At 37.4% G+C, this 17818-nt stretch overlaps 1 protein-coding gene across 2 annotated transcripts in view; it reads right to left on the reverse strand.

Annotated features, from left to right (window-relative positions):
• Iws1 (interacts with SUPT6H, CTD assembly factor 1) overlaps positions 1-17818 on the reverse strand; it is a 48450-nt gene that overhangs the window by 14113 nt on the left and 16519 nt on the right. For both annotated transcript variants that reach the window (XM_055625483.1, XM_055625484.1), the window contains exons 3-13: positions 17464-17818; positions 13205-13397; positions 12558-12615; positions 12078-12175; positions 10828-10978; positions 9678-9760; positions 8365-8494; positions 7361-7478; positions 6550-6661; positions 5869-5925; positions 3230-3341 (exon numbers count right to left, since the gene is read on the reverse strand). The exon at positions 17464-17818 is cut by the window's right edge and continues 579 nt beyond it. In XM_055625483.1, the coding sequence (XP_055481458.1) occupies positions 3230-3341; positions 5869-5925; positions 6550-6661; positions 7361-7478; positions 8365-8494; positions 9678-9760; positions 10828-10978; positions 12078-12175; positions 12558-12615; positions 13205-13397; positions 17464-17818 (1467 nt within the window). The remainder of the gene's footprint in view (positions 1-3229; positions 3342-5868; positions 5926-6549; positions 6662-7360; positions 7479-8364; positions 8495-9677; positions 9761-10827; positions 10979-12077; positions 12176-12557; positions 12616-13204; positions 13398-17463) is intronic.

Below are 17818 nucleotides of genomic sequence, written 5' to 3' on the forward strand. Positions count from 1 at the left end.
TAGATAGATAGATAGATAGATAGATAGATAGATAGATAGATAGATAGATAGATAGATAGATGGATGGTTAATTTTGTTTTGGGGTTACAGCTAAATGACAACACATATTAAATCAATAAGAATGGGAGTCAGGGGCTGGAGAGACAGCTCAGAAGTTAAGGGCATTGGCTGTTCTTCCAAAGGTCCCGAGTTCAATTCCTAGCAACCACATGGTAGCTCACAGCCATCTATAATGAGATCTGGTGCCTCTTCTGGCCTGTAGGCACACTTGCAGCAGAATACTGTACAAATAACAAATAAATAAATCTTAAGAAAAAAAAGAAAGAAAAAAAAAAGAATGAGTCAAATGGAATTTTGCCATGTTAAGTTAAAACCAAAGCCTCAAACTCAAGTTAAAAAAAAAAAAGAGTATGATCACATTGCAGACTGAACTTTTTTTAAAAAAAACCTTATGCCCATGTATGCATAAAAAGGAGCAAAAAGCTATAACCAAAAGTTTTCATTTCTTTAAAAACTCAGTTATGGGGGGCTGGAGAGATGGCTCAGAGGTTAAGAACACTGCTTACTTTTCCTGAGTTTCTGAGTTCAATTCCCAGCAACCACATGGTGGCTCACAACCATCTATCACGAGACCTGGTGCCCTCTTGTGGTGTTCAGGTGAACATGCAGGCAGAACATTGTATAAATAATAAAATAAATATTTAAAAAAAGCAAAACAAAACAAAAAAAACCTCAGTTATGTTATATGAATATATTTCTGTTTCAATCCCAGGTGTGGGATATGGGGCTGCTTCAGATGTCCATGGTAGCTAACTATAATATGTCTTGTGTTCTGGCAAGGACATGATTTGTGCTAGGTGCAGATAGTTTAATTACGGGAACTCTTGAGAAGGTATAAATGCCAGAGCCCAGAGAGGGGCCAGGGGTGCTCCAAAGACAAGGCAGCTACTGGTTCCCTGTACTGCTCCTGCTGCTGGTCTGTCAAGCGGTTGAGAGAAAATAGATAAGAAAATATACTGACAAGACAAAGATTAGACTCCTCAAGAAACTCAATACCCCTAATCAGCAAAAAGTAGTCTAAGAAGTTCTCAATACCCCCTTTCCCACTAACTTTCTCACCTACCTGGTGTTGGGGTGTTAAAGGGAGGTAGTGTTGTAAGAATGCAAATAAGATAGCAAAAAAGAAAAAAAACCAAAACCTACATGTAATAAGAGTACAAGTTATATTAATTTTATCTGTGATGCCTGTATTTTAAAACTTTATGAGTATGCATTGCCTCCACCATTCATTCGTTCGTTCGTTCATTCATTCATTCATTCATTCATTCATTCATTCATTCATTCATTTTAAAAGCCTCAGCATTCAGAGGCAATGGATCTCTATGAGTTTGAGGCTAGTGTATTCTATATAGCAAGTTTTGGGCCAGCTACAATTTTGTCTCTCGAAATAAAGAAGTTTTAACAATCAGAAAAAAAAAAAAAAACACTTAGTATATATTCACATAAATCAAAAAACTACTATACACCCTTAAATGATAAATATACATGTGGATTAATAAAAAAAATGAACAAAATGATATGCCAAAGCTACATTTTGGCAGCCTAGATAAATATCAGCAAATTATAATTGAAAATGCAGGAAGGGGGCTTTCCCTTATGCTGGAAGAAAAGAACATATAGCACTCCTACCCACTCTACCTATGAGGATATAGGCTCATAGCCAGCAAAAACAGCAGATGGGTACATGGCCTCTAGAAACATGGAGTGTTCTTCTGGAGCAGACTGGCCAACAAACTTTTATTTTATTTTCATGGCCACATTGTCATTTCCAACTTTCAAAAATGCAAGTATTAGGAAAGGAAACATGAGGTAGCCAAAATGAGGGAGAATCAGTGACAAAATATAAGGAGGTTAAAAGAAATAGGTATAAAGAAGAGATAAAAGAGAAGCGGCCATCAATTTATATATGGAACAAACCAAAGGAAATGAAGTACATGCAGAGGAAGATGTCCTCTGCATAAAACTAATCCCGTTTATTTATTTTCAGTGGTTAAGAACACATAACAGCAATGTCAACTAGCAGGAACATGAGTGGGTTGAAGGAAGCTGAGGAGAAGCGCAAAAGGCAACAACAGACACTGTGCCCAGAAGCAAGGTATTACTCATGACCTCAACGTCAGTGACTTGTGACCAAGTGATGAATATATCTACATATCCAGTAAAAGGTTTTATGAGTTCTTGATGAATGCTACCATGTAACTGACTATAAGAAAAAGGTCACTTCCTGTCCACAAACAAACTACTAAGCAGTTTGTATGCCTGTAATGCAGAATATGATTCTAGGTCCAAATAAGGATTTTTAGCGGGGAAGTGGTGGCACATGCCTTTAGTCCCAATGCTCTGGAGGCAGAGGCAGGTGGCTCTTGAGTTAAGAGGCCAGCCTGATCTACACAGTGAGTTCCTGGACAGTCAGGGCTTCAAGAGAAAACCTGGGAAGGGTGTTGTGGGGATAACAAACAGGACAAAGAAAATGTTTATCGTGAAAGTAATGGCCTTTTAGTCTCTAGGATACTGACATAGATGGTAACCTCAATGCCAATTTCTAAGGATTTAGAGGCCTAATGTCTCTGGATGCTGGCAAGGATCATTTTTCAGAAGCTGACTTCAGACCGGGCCTTTTCTCCCTAAGAAAGCACATACTTGTTTCCACTCTGCTGGCAATTCAAGCCCATGCACAGCTCATGCTTCCTTGGGGATACCTCTTGTATACACACTCTGGAAGGGCCAGGATTATAGGGGCATCCTGTTGCCTTCGATGCTGAACTTGACAGCACGGTGCATTTTGCCGAGCCTCTTCTGTTCTGCAAATCGCCTTTTATGCTTTTCCAACCGACTTAGGCCCTTTTTTAGAATACCAGGCTAGAAAGAGTGGTTTGATGGGAGAAAAGCATTACCAAGAAACAGCATTTGGGTAGTATCTTCATTGAGGACATGGAAAGTGTCTATCGGGACAATTTCACAACAGAAATGCTTACACAGATGGAGAGAAAATAAAGAGAGGATCCAAGAAAGCAGGCAAATGCTTTCTCATAATTCTTTAAGCAAATGAGTAAATACCTAAGAGAGCCCAAAACATCTCTGTGAATCAAATCTTAAACTGCTATAAACATTATTAAACATAAAGAAAGGGGGAGGGGATTAAAATGGTCTTGCTCTTCTGTTCACTCACCCTGGATGACTCCATTTCTACATTCCACTTGGGCCTGACAACATAGTCCTTGTTTGATGGCATTGGAACTCTAGCACGGGCACAGAAGCCAGGATCTCCAGGTCTAAGAGCCCTGAGAAAGGGAAGACATATATTGCTTATTTATTTGGCCACACCAGAGCCTAAATCAGATTTCACCCTTGTATTCCTAGGCCCACCCCATTCAGCAAGGACATTTGCTCAACCATGTTCGTAGCAGCTTTATTCATAATAGCCAGAATCTGGAAACAACTTAGATGTTCCTCAGCAGAGGAAGGCATGCAGAAATTGTGGTACATTTACACAATGGAATACTACTCAGCAATTAAAAACAAAGAAATCATGAAATTGGCAGGCAAATGGTAGGAACTAGAAAAAGATCATCTTTGAGTGAGCTAACCCCAAAACAGAAAGACACACATGGTATATACTCACTTATAAGTGGATATTAGACATATAATATATTAGACATATATTATATATATTTAGTGTATATATATATATATACTAAAATCTATAGTCCTAAAGAAGCTAAACAATAAGGAAGACCATAGGGAAGGTGCTGAATCCTCATTCAGAAAGGCAAATGGAATAGACATAAGAAGAGGGTGAAAACAAGGAACAAGACAGGAGCCCATCACAGAGGGCCTTTGAAAGACTCTACCCAGTAGGGTATTAAAGCAGATGCTAAGACTCTTAGCCAAACTTTGGGCAGAGTGCAAGGAATCTTATGAAAGAAGGGGGAGATAGAAAGACCAGGAGCTCCACAAGGAGAGCAACAGAACCAAAAAATCTGGGCCCAGGGATCTTTTCTGAGACTGATACTCCAACCAAGGACCATACATGGAGATAACCTAGAACCCCTGCACAGATGTACCCATGGCAGCTCAGTGTCCAAATGGCTTCCCTAGTAAGGGAAACAGGTACTGTCTCTAACATCAATTCAGTGGCTGCCTCTTTGTTCACCTCCCCCTGGTGTTGGGAGGACAGCACATAGGAAGACAATGCAGACAGTCCTGATGAGACCTAATAGGCTAGGGTCAGATGGAAGGGTCGAGGAGGACCTCCCCTACCTGTGGACTGGGGAAGGGACATGAGAGAAGAAGAGGAAGGGAGCGAGGGATTGGGAGGCTACAAGGGAGGGGGCTACAGCTGGGGTATAAAATGAATAAATTGTAACAAATAAAAAAATTAAAAAAAATAATAAAAGACCTAAAAAAAAAAAAAGTAACAGAGATCCCAATCCCAATCTGTCTCAATGTTAACAACTTTCCAAACTATAGTGTATCACAGCTAGAACATTGATACAATCTTATCTCCTATACATGTCTCAGTTTTACTTGTACTAATTTGGGCTTATCTTTAGTTCTAGACAACCTCTGGAAATAACCATGCTTCACTAAGACCACAATTCTTAGTAAATAAAGCCCTTTTGTCATGTCTGGGCCTTTAACCCATTTAATACCCCAGAAGGCATGGTGAGAACAGACTTACACCTGCTGGGAGCAAGAAGCAAACATCTATAATCTCATCTCCAGGCTCTGTTCCATCATGTGTGAACACATCTTCACTAGTGGCTCCTCAGCTATAACCCTCGGCTACGTTGGATAGTTCATTTCTTATTCTAGACTCTAAATTGAGCATTCCCCCTACAAACTTCCCTCCCCCTGCGATGGAAATAACCATTAAGTCTATGTATCCAACCCGACTAGACCCCATAGTGCTTCTCAGAGTATCTCATTAAATAGCTCACATTGAAAGGCTTGAAAAATAACTTGCTACTAATTCATGTCTTCTCAGCCTTCTGCTATCCTATTACTAACCCCATTTAACTGTATCACTGCCTTTAGTCCAGTGCTGTAGCCTGTCCTAATGTTGCCCTCAGAACCAGAATTTCTATTCAAACATGACAGTTTCACATATAAGCTCAAAACCTGCTGAATCATAAAGAGAAGAAAATGTCCACATCTTGATCTTAGGTTCCTGCATGATCTTACGATGTCCACACCTGGCATCTCATACTGCCACTGCAGCACACCTGTTTTTGTTTTTTTTTTTTTAAAATATTTATTTATTATTTATACAGCATTCTACCTGCATGTGTACCAGCACACCAGATCTCACTACAGATGCTTATGAGCCACCGTGTGGTTGCTGGGAATTGAACTCAGGACCTTAAGGAAGAACAGACAGTATTCTTAACCTCTGAGCCATCTCTCCAGCCCCTGCCTGCTGTTTTGCAACCAGGACCGCATACGAACCCACACATCTTGGTTTATATCCTCTGTGAAACTATACTTGAAAAAACATGGTAAATTTTTAAGGGAAAAATTTAAGGTTTGTATTCTTTAAGCTTTAAACTTAAAAGGATTCTAACACTTAGCAAGCAACAACAGAAAACTTGTTAAATGAACTATATTCGTATTTCTTCAGAGCACACAACACACTGTTTAATACTTACTCAATAAACATTAAATTGAAAGAAATTACTTTTTATCAATGGGAACACATAATTTAATATTGTTCTTATAATGGAAGGAAAGAAAGAAAGAAAGAAAGAAAGAAAGAAAGAAAGAAAGAAAGAAAGATGCTTCGGAAAAAAAACAAGACAAAACCCTTACTTTTCCTCTCCTGTCAGCACCTTCTCCAGGTCTCTTCGTGGTGTCTGACCACCAGTGCTGGGAAAAGATCAAACAGTGAGATACCAAGAATCTTAAAATTCTTACAAGTAGGGAGAGCACATCAAAATATCACATTTATACCATTAATTAGTATCTTTATATTGGGTCATAAAAAGCATTTAATAAAAAAAAAAAAAGCATGATGTGTGTGTGAGGGTATGCATGTGGCAGTTAGAGGATGACTGGAGCTAATTTTCTCCTTCCCACATTTACTTGGGTTCTGGGGAATCACTCAGGTTGCTAGACTTGCACAGCAAGTGCCTTTATCCTCTGAACCATCTTGCTGACTTGAGAACTCCTAATTGTTCTCAAGTATTGTTCACACCAAGAGTCATTTGTACAGCAGGTTTCATTCTGGGTGACCTACACAAACTATACTGTAACTGATATCCCTGCCCTCCCAGGACGTATCCAGAATATTGATAAATGGAACCAATAACATTTTTATCTCCTAGGGTTTTGGACCTAGGCCTGAGAAAATTTTCTTCTGCAAATGGCTAGAACACTACAATCTCTAGCACTCCAGGACTGTGAGAGGACAGATTGCTTTCAGCTGTCCCAGAAAGTTCTTCCGTAATGCCATTAAACTATACTTGTGCATTCACACCTGTTCCCTCATACCTGCTCATTCTTCGTCGCTGAGGCATTTGTTCTAGATCTCTCTGTTCCCTTTCTTCTCTTGTCATCCCTTTATAGTTTGAGGTAAGACCAAAAATAGGCCGAGACCACTCATCTACAAAAAGGGAAAATAATATTTAGTCCACAAAATAGCAGTCTCTCCCAGGCTTTTAAATCATTACACCCTAATACTGGATAATATTATAGGCTTTTATAGAGTATTTCTTTTTAAAAACTGAAGCACAGGAAGAATGAAAATGAACCTAGAGTTCATAATCAATACGTACTTCAGTTAGGATCTAGATTTCTCTGGTACAAATAAGGATGCATATGAAAAGGTCTTGGAGGCTAGCAACAATGGCTAACTTTCTTAAAGCAGTGCCTTAAACATATCCTCTCATTTAATCTTTCTAACAACCTGAAGAAAACAAAGAAGTATTAATATTTCTTTATTACAGAGGTGGAGACCAAGCCTGAAGCCAAATCACTAGCTGAGGACATGCAGGAAGATGGTAGAGTGAACACTATGAACTAGGCATTGCTAACTCCAGGGCCTGCATTCAACCTACTTTCCATGTTCTTGGTCCACAGCTAGAAGACATGTTTTTAATTGCTGTAGTTAATACTGGAAAGCATAATTAAGTAGATTTAAGAGCATTTTAAGTATAAGAAAAGTTAGTACCTCTAAGAAGGCACTAAGATTCTTCTATTCCACTTTACTGAATCATTTAAACAAATATTGGTAAAAAGTTTTTACATATGCACATGTCTATATATACAGAAAGTAAACAAATAGAAAGCAAGCTTTACATACTGATTAATTTCCCTGCCATGTCCTTGTTGGACCTTGATTCCTTGGGGTGTTTATACAGGTACATCACTGCTCGGCCAATCCCACTATGCTTCAGGGTCTCCTGGCTCACACTAGGTAGCTGGGGAACAAAACCACATGCATGCATATTAATTATTTGGAAGCTAAGAGGTGTGCTAATCTAGAGACCTTCAAGGCCTTATTCATTCACATTAGAACCAATACAAAAATCCCATGTTCAGGTTCTACAAAGACATGGAATATCCTTTGTGCTGACATCAAAAGTCGAGATTTCAGTATTAATGAAAAAAACAAAAAAAACCAAAAAAAAAAAAAAAAAAACCCAAAACCTAAGAATGCAAGGAAATATAAATTATGCATACTTAACAGGACAGAAACTCAGCCCTGGCCTTGGGAACCAACAGACCTAAGCTTGAATCTAAGGACAACCACCTGCTGGCTGCACAGCCTTAGAGAAATCATTTCATTGCACTTATCTTAGTTTCCTCATACATAAAGTGGATAGTGTACCTACCTTACAAGCTTTTGTAAAAGACCAATAGGTCAACACATACACAGAACACCCAGCAGTGTCTTATACAGACAGGTTCCTTCTAAGTTTCTTCTCATGTTAGGCAGCTTGCCTAGGGAATCCTAATCATATACCAAAGGGAACCCAAACAGAGATTGTAATTCAAGCTTACAGTCCCTGAAGGTAGTACACTTTCTACCTCAAGTGCCTCTCTACAATATGCTCACTACTGGACTGCTCTTCCAAGAAACCCATGATTGCACTAAGAACTCTTTCCTTGAAAACTGTGATCAATCAAATTTTATGAGGTTTTTCTTTTTTATGATCATTTTATTAGGTATGGTTTCTTTCCCCAAAACCCCCTTTCTGGCATGCTGTAGCAGAACAAGTTTATAAGTAAATGGTACAAAATACAAGTCTTGACTACAGAAATCACATTTGATATTTAATAAATTACAAATTATCTGTGGCTAACCTCTTGTAGAATCTTCAACAACTCCTCCCGAATCTTCAGTGCAGGCAAACTCCTATCTGGTAGAGGTGAGAGCCATTCTTTGATGGCAGACATCACACCACTGTCAATAAAAGTTTCTTTAAGGTCCTGCCTGCAATAGTAATAATAATAATGATAAACAACATGATGATGCCAAGTCTATTGCCCTCTGACTTTATTTATACAGCGATGTTTCAAAAAAACCGTTTTTAAAGAGTTATATATTCATTCAACCCCTACTCTAGTTTCAAAAGCAGTATAAAAAAGTTAGCTTCCAGAAGTGTACAGACTTGACAAAGGTAACTTGCTAAGATATGAAAGTTTTACAAAATAGATTAATTTCAACATTAGTGGTACAGACAGTAAAAAACAATGAAGCCCAATTACTACAACTATAAAAAAAAATCAATCTATCAGAATAGTTAGTTTCATAGTGTGGTAAACAGAACTATGTTATTCTGATAGAAAACAAGGAAAATATAGCTTTCCTGACAGTGGAAAAAATATCTCAATCAAACACCAATCTTTGAATTCTGCTTTATGCGATGAAATAAACTACAAGATGTAACATATCTATATGAACTCTGCCAGACAGCTCTGCCTGCTGAAACGCAGAAAACAGTTTCCAGTTGTTTCACTGGTGGGCTAAGGCACTTCTTCAACTACCAAAAATAGGCTGTAACTTTATTCAAAGATAAAGTTGCTCATGATCATTAGCAAAATAATGAAAAGAATTTCCCAACAAGGACTTAGGAAGAGCATCACTAAAGGAACAGCAATGATTGTGATGTATAAGGTCAAATGAATCTATACAGCATGAGCTTCAAGTAATATCTCCCAAGATTTACTGTTTCCAACTACCTTGGGAAAAATAAATAAAAACTTACAAGGTTTTAATTGTCTATAAAGAATAAGATCAGTAAATTTCCAGGTTTTCTTTACTATTACCAGTTTTCTATTTGTTCTGTGTGCAAACAGCATTAAGGTTTAAGGAAGATTTATGAGCTGGGTATGGTAGCACATGCCTTTAATCCTAGCACTTGGGAGGCAGAAGCAGGCAGATTTCTGTGAGTTCAAAGCCTGCCTGGAAGTTCCAGGACAGTGAGGACTATGTAGAGAAACCTTATCTCAGAAAAAAAACCAAAGATTTATGAAGAACTGTAATTGAGAAAAATTTACCCATCCCTGATTTTCTATGGTGTAATAGAGGGCTTTAATTATAACAGTTCTAGAACAACAGTGTATGGTTTAAATATTTTATTAAAAATTTTTTCCCAAGAAAACAAATTACTTACTTTTTAAGGTGCATAACCACAGTAGGCAATAAGGTTAATTTTTTCAGTGCTGGCTTTTTTTGATTATTCAATTGCCTGTCTTCCTATTCAGAAAACAGAACACCCCCCACACACAAAAAAAAAGGTTTAAAATAAAGCAGCATTAAACTCTTAATAGGCAATTATAAATACCACAATTCTGAACCTTAAAATAGTTACTCAAAGAAGTATAATTTTGCACAAAGTCAAACTCTGTCTAGTCAATCAAACTGACAAAGCTGCTACACTGCTTTTTAACTATCAGAACTAAGAGGTACAATGTCATTTACAATACTGACAAGTTTTCAAATTTTTGGAGTTCATTCAAGGAATAAAATACAGCTGGGAGATTCTAGTTTATCTTCAAGAATTATCTATGTATAAGAGCTGCATGACCCATTACCAAAAATACTTACCTGGTAATTTCTACTTTTTTTTTTTTCCAATTATAAAAAATGCTAAATTCTACTAATTCACAATAGCATATCCAACATACATTTTAACAAACAAATACAGGGTTGGTCTTCATGTAACTAGATGTCTACCTATTTTTCCCTCTATCCTTGAACTGTTTTGAATAAATCCAAGACAGATCAACAAATCCATGGACTATCTCAGTAAGGAGCTGGTGGTAAAGCTCAGTGGTAAAGCACTTGCGTTTGGCAGCCAAGTCCCTGGGTTCAATTCCTAGTATCTCAAAACAAAAACTAAAGCATCTCTACAAGTGTTTCTCAAGGATTAGAATTTAGTTTTTAAACCTAGATGCCAATTTTTAATAATTTTGATATACATATATTTTTTCTCTTGATTCTGAGAAAAACAACAAATAACTTCATAGTATATTTTATATTTGATCAGACATCAACCTTAGTAGTTAAACAGATAACTATGACAACAAACTTCCCATTTACTTAAAAGATTCGTTTTTACTTACCATCTTTTTTTCTAACCATGTGGCTAAATTCTAAAAATTAAGATTATTTAAATGATTAAAATTTAGCAAGCACACACTTTATTATAGAAAGCAAAAAAATCTTTTTTGGCAGCCTAAGGTTAAACATTTAAAAGAAAACAGATGCCACACCAGCAACTTGGTGGGAGAAGAGGAAGTAACCTAGAAGTGAGATCTTACCTCAGCAGCTTCATTCATCTTGACAATCATTGCACTCACGACATCATCTGCATCACTAATAAAAGTGCCCCCATCTCGATTTCTTCTGCGTTTGCCAGACATACTCTTTTTGCGTTGTAACATCATTTCAAAATCCGACAGAAAGTCCATACTAGGCAGTAACACAAAATCAAGGTGTGTTTAATCACACACTTTCTTTAATAACAATTAAGAACATCAAATTGTCTAATCTTGAGTAAAAAAAGTGCTTCTAATGTTTTGTTTTTATGAGACAGGGTTTCTCTATATAGCCCTGGCTGTCCCTGAACTTTCTATTTAGACCAAGCTGGCCTCAATCTCAGAGATCCACCTGCCTCTGCCTTCCAAATGCTGGGATTAAAGGCATGAAACATCATGCATGGCAAATTGCTACTTAAAAAACAAAACAAAACAAAACACAAAATCTCAAATATGCATGACTTACTTCTATAAGAAGTGTATGCTTTATGTCCAACCTGTCATCTATTAGTTTGAGAAGGAACATTTCAAGTCCTCAGTCAGGAGCAAACTGTTCAAGTGCACTGCCTTTTTAGGAATAGAAAATGTTCAACTATTTGAACGTTTCTGTCTTATGAACCATGACTAGAAAAAAAATTAACTGCTGCTGTTTAGTAATGAAGAGCACAATTCAAAACAAAGTGACTATAGGCATGCTAAGTGCATTACCTTTATAACCTCACTTAAACCCCACTCTGCCACTCATCTTACTAATAAACTCGAAATTCTAAAAGTGGCACCCAAACTCCACTGCTTAATTCTTGCACATCATTAAAGAGAAATGACATTTTTTTAAAGCATAATCTTTACAACTGTGAACAGTGTTTAGTCATTCTATGCTAGTATCACCTCTTTCATGGCATAATCTGTGTTTGGACATGATGCGTAACTATCTTTAAAAAGTAAATCAAGTTTAATTAAGAAACATTTTGTTATTGACTTTAGATTTATTTCCCCTGCTACCTAAAACAAACTGTTTTTCCCTCTTTGAAAAATTGATATTAGGTTATTTTTCAGTAGATTTACTATTGTAAAAAATAAACTAGGTGTGTTGTGTAATGCTATAATTTAAGACATCTGAACAGAGCAAATAACAGCAAATAATTCACTAACACTATATTGAGGAAGTAAAGAGAGAAAAGAAAACAGTCTCTACCTTCACTTTTCTCAGTTTTGTTAACATTTCTTAGAAACTAACAACAAAAAAACCTTACTGCTTTCCTCTTTTTATGTTATCATCAGAATCAGAATCTTCTGCTTCTTTTAGCTGTGTTTCACTTTTCTCTTCCTCCAAATCTTCTTGGTTAAAACCCTACAGGCACAGTGAGTTAGCCCAGTTATAATAACCATCTTACAGATTTCCTTTTGCAAACAATTCTTGATTTTTCACATTAAATAATATATCCACAAGGACAAAGAATTTTGAATAGGTACCAAAAGGGATGTATCAAAAGCTTCCTTCTTAGTCCCTAGTTATGGGGATCTGTTTTGTTCTCGAAAGCCCATATCTGTGTGAGCATTTTCATGCTTTACTGTCTCCTTTTATTACACATATGTCAGTATACTATTCACAGCAGAGAGGGGATACTATTCTTTGTAAGGCTTTGTACTATTTCACTGAAAGTAGTAAACACTTGCTGCCACAGAAATGAAACAATGCATAGTTAAAACGAACAGTCCCATCTTATACTTACTGTAAATTCCTCTTCCTCTTCATCACCAGATTCTCCAAATATATCTGCAATAAGATTTCTAGAAAAGCAAATATAAGAGCACTCATCTGCTTTCTTACATTTACATATGTACCACTTTCACAAACAAGGTATAATTTATGGACAGTATATTGTGCAGACCTTAGCATCAGTTCAATGGGCTTTAACAAACACACATACAGATATAACCAGTGACTTAACTGAAGAAGCCTATTTCCCCAGAAAGTTTCCTTACAGCCTTTTCCTATATTAGGTAGTGATCAACATACAAGTGAGGGTGTTTTGTTTTGTTCCAGACATTCTACTGACTGAGCCACATTTCCAGGCCTTTAAAATCGGCCTTCCACCAACAAAAGCCAGAGGCAATATCATCACTGAACCCAGCATCATGTTTTCCCAGCTCTTAAACTTGATGTAAAAGGAGTCCCTAACACATTCCTTTCATCTCCTTTAGTCAACATAATTTTGAGACCCACTCACACACATTGTAGTATATGGAGTAATAATACTTCAACACTCAAGTTCTAAATGCCAAAGTCAAGCAATCAGGCAGCTGAAGTTTTGCACCTCATCATGAAGTCCCACATTACAACTGAAAAACACTTAAAGATCCCAGTGATCTCACTTACTCTTCTTCATTGCCTGACTCACTATCACTCCCAAATAGATCCTTCTCTTCATTTTTCTTTACAGATGATTCTTCTTTCCCCACTTCTTCTTCACTGTCAGATGGTACTGTCTTCTCTCTTTTGCTTGATTTGTCTGATACAACATCACTATCAGAGTCATCAGCATCAGAAACAACTCGACTCTTCTTTGTTGCTGTTGGGAAATACAATCATTCATGTTATTTTGTTTTTTATTATTAAGTGTAATATGCTGTGAAATGCCAGCAATGAAAAAAAAGGTCATTAAAATAATACATGAATTGGAAAAAAGAAACAAGCTCCCAAACATCTGGTATAGCTCAGTAGTAGAGCACTGAAGGCCTGGAGTTCTATTCTCAGAACAAGAAACAAACAAGCACAGAGTAATTTTACACATTTTCTGCTATTTTACCTAGGAAGGAGTGGCTCAAGGATAAAGAAATCACTAATGTGAGTGTGCACCAATAGCCGCCTTCCATTTTGAGAGGCAAAGAATGGGAGGACGGGCATTCTTCCCCTACTGTGTAGCCTTCTATCTGTACTACAAATTCCTCAAGCTCCTTCTGATAATATCAGCCATTTGGGTAAGATGATGGACTAGGGGCTGCTTCTATGAAAACCAGTGAAACACAGATTTAGAATAAGAGCTGACTTTCTACAACCTAAACAAACAAAGGAAAAACTCAGAAATCCTCGAAGTTAGACACTACTCCGGAAAGAAAAGGAACCATGACAGAGAATATAAAGCAGCCAGACAAACATACCCTCGGCTAAACACTGGGAGGAAGATATGACAACTCAGAAGCCACTTCCAAAAAGTAAACTAGATGAAAGGCAAGTGGTTGTAACCTCAGGAAAATCTACAGCTCTTATGAGCCCCCAAATCTGTTGGGGGTCTTACTAAGATAATAACTCTTCTGGGGGAAGAGAAATCCATGAATCATGGGACACCAGCCAGGCATAATCTTGACAGAATCTATTGTTAAAAACTGAGCCATCCCAGGGGTCTGAAATCAGGAACAGTCACAGATCTGGGAGCTGCAGTTTAGCTTGCCACCACCCACACATGAGGGAAAGGCCTAGAGAGGAGAAAGGAGTAGAAAGGAGAGCTGGAGTCCAATAAACCAAAGGGTACAGGCAGCAGGAGGCTGGATCAAGCTAGGAAGTGAATAAAAAAAAAAAAAAAAAAAAAAAAAAGACAGGGAACAAATCTCATCAGTGAGTGTTACCCCAGAGTCTGACAGCCCTGAACCTGAGGCCAGTAGACAGATCAAAATCTGGAACCATCTATCTGTTGTTCCCTGTTCCAGAGTCCAAGAATTCTGAAATTTCAGAGGTGTACTTGAGAGTCACAGGTGCATCTGTTCAGCAGTGTTATTCAGGAAGCCTTAAAAATAGGAAGTTGGCCTGGTGGTGGTGGGGCATACCTTTAATACTAGGACTAGGGAGGTAGAAGCATTTGGATCTTTGAGTTTGAGGCCAGCCTGAGAACACAAAGTGAGTTCCAGGACAGCCAGGGCTACAGAGATATCCTATCCTGAAATACAAACAAACAGGAAAAAGAAAGAAAGAAAGAAAGAAAAGAAAGAAAGAAAGAAAGAAAGAAAGAAAGAAAGAAAGAAAGAAAGAAAGAAAGAAAAGGAAAAGAAAAGGGAAGTTAGTCCTCAGGCAGTGCTGATTTTAGTTGCTTCCTATACACTGCCAAGGAACTTGGGAGCCTTCCCCACTCTGAGCTAAAACAGCTAATCTATGTGGAACAATTTGGTGAGCCTGGGGAAGGTTTCGAGAATCTGCCCAGACCAGAGAATGCATGTGCTATGCAAAGGCTCCTGATACACTAAAATGAAAATCTGAAGACAGTTCTGGTAGACACCTAAACAAATCTCAGAATACACAGCATAAACTAAGACATATTCAACTGACCATCTCCTGTGTACAGAACTAGCAATCTCTGATTTGTAAGGAACTATAAAGAAATTACTCCATACCTCAACTTTTGTTTTTCTTTATGTAATTTTTCCCCCTACACATTTAAGCAAGATTTTTTTTTTACTGTACTGAATCTTTAATTTTGCTTATTCTCCTTTATATATTCACTTAATTTATGAATTTGTACTGCCTTTCTTAAACAATATTTTCTCTTCTTCTTAGTTTCATTGATATTTTTCTGTTTGGCCCCTATGTATGTCTTTCCTTGCCCCACCATTACTAGTATTCTGGCTTTACATTATTGGCTTTTAAAAAATAACTTAAAAAATTTTTTTACACTTATCTTTTATTTTTGACCTTTTTCACTACTGAAGTGTGTTTTCCTTTCAAGATTTTTTTTTCTAATTTCATATTTTGTCTTCCCATTCAAAACGTCATCAGCTTTCATTTATTATTCCTTCTTTTTGCCACACTCGCCCTAGGTAATTTCTAGCTTCATAGCATACTCTACAGTAGTGCCATTTCCAGTCCTCTGACTGATGGAATATCAGAAGCAATGGCTAATTTTAAGGACCTTTCTAGATCTTGTGTAGTCAGTCTGGTGATGTTGCTGCGATAGCAGTTTGTCTCCTCACTTACTGGTCTGGGACTGAGCCTTCAAAAGTAGACTGCCCAGTAAAATGACCCCCATTCCCAGACTAAGAAAAGATATTCAAGCCAACAGGTATGTAAACCACCACAGAAATACAAGAAATGTGAAAAGGTAAGGCCACATGACTCAATTACCAAAAGCGAAGGTACTGAAGCAGCTAAAATGCCAGACAAAAATTTCAAAGCTTTTCTGGCGAAAAACAAAGCAGATGAATTTAATCCAGAGAGCTAAGTCAGGAACACACAGGGAAAAAGTCTACAATACAGATAAGAAACCTAAATGGAAAAAGTCAGCAACACAGAAGAAAAAGCCAGCAAGAAAACTGAGATTTTAGGGAGGGTGGTGGGGAGAGAAAAAGAATTGTTAGAAACAAATATTCAGTGAATGAAATAATATGACCTAATGTGCAGTGTTTTCTTCTGTAACAACTGTTATTATAAAGGAATGTACTTTTTTTTCTAGAATAGACAAGTTGCATAAAAAACCTATTAAGTAAAAAGTATTGCCTATGAAAACAGAATCTGAGGTAGCAGAGATTAACACTGCAGAACTACGGTCTCTAACCAGAACGCCTCCAACCTTCTTATATGTGGGTCCTCAACAATCTTTTAACATTTAACAGAGAATGACTTCTGAAGCTCAGTTCCTGCCCAAGTGAAATGTGAATTAGCAGTCACAGAGAACACCAGCTAACTATGGATATAGACAGGAGTTTTCATGGGAACATAGTTCTTTAAAATACTGGCTTTTCTAGGAAAGAAAAACTAAGTCTTTTATATCAGTAATTAATTAATTTCAAATACAGAGAAATTAATATGTGAAGTTAGGATAACTCAAAGGAAAATTTGCCAATGATAGTCAAGGAAGACAGTGTTTTCATTAGATTTGAGAATATCATTCTAAAGGTTAGGATTTAGCTCAGTGATAGATAACCCACCAAGCACGAAGCCCTTGTTTGACCCTTAGCTCCAAAAAAGAAAGCAATTAGAATAGCACATTGAAAACCAAATACAGAGATAATATTAACCTTAGAGGCTCAAAACCAGTCAAAGTGCTGAGAATAATGACTACTGAGTGCTCAACCATAAACGAGATATCTGTATCACTCCCTCTAAGACTCAGAAAATAATATGGTAGAAAGAACAGAGTGAGCCTAAGAGCCAGAGGAAGTATGGTGGTGGTGAGGACTGATAACTTCCAAGCAGGACATGACTGTTGCATATTTGTTACCATAGCTGTGATTACCTGCACAAGATTGGGACCATCAACATAGTCATGTAGGGGAATGGATTTCTGAAACCCCATCCTCCCTGAAGATTTATACTCAGATAATGGTTGATAGGGAAAAAGTATTTTCTTCAGTGGTGGAGCCACTGGTAAGATACATGACTTTCATAAGGTAAACCTGATAAAACTCATTTGGTTACAAATCCAAAAAATAGCCATAAAAAAAAGAAGTTCTGAGGGAAGCAGTGGGAATGGGACAAGACAGGATAAGGAGGCAAGGATGATTAAAATACATTATGTAGTTTACATGAAAGGCCATGATTAAATAACATTACAATTAATATATGCTAATAAAACATACCAGAAAGGGACCCAGTATTTCAGCTATAAATTTAGCCAATAAGGAAGGCTATAGCCCAATGTAATTGCTTACATGCTTTTTCTTCATCTTCACTATCAGACAGCACAGCAGCCTTCCGCTTTGTTACTTTCTCCTCATCCCCCTCCTTTTCTTCATCTTCATCACTGTCAATTTTTTGTCTTTTGGGTTCTTCCTCTTCACTGTCAGAGCTGTGGAGTCTTTTTCTGTCTAAATGACCATCTGACTCTTTCTGTACTTCAGAATCTTCCCTCTTATTCTCCATGTCACTGTCATCTGACTCTGGCTTTTCTTTGTGTCTGGAAGCACTCTCAGTTTCAGAATCACTAGCAGGTCCTTTCTGAAGCCCCTCGCTTTCCGAATCGCTGACTCGGGGTTTGGGGAGCTCCTCACTTTCAGAGTCACTGGC

This window comes from Psammomys obesus, unplaced genomic scaffold (assembly GCF_907164565.1).
Source record: "Psammomys obesus unplaced genomic scaffold, mPsaObe1.curated_primary_1811, whole genome shotgun sequence".
Taxonomy (NCBI): domain Eukaryota; kingdom Metazoa; phylum Chordata; class Mammalia; order Rodentia; family Muridae; genus Psammomys; species Psammomys obesus.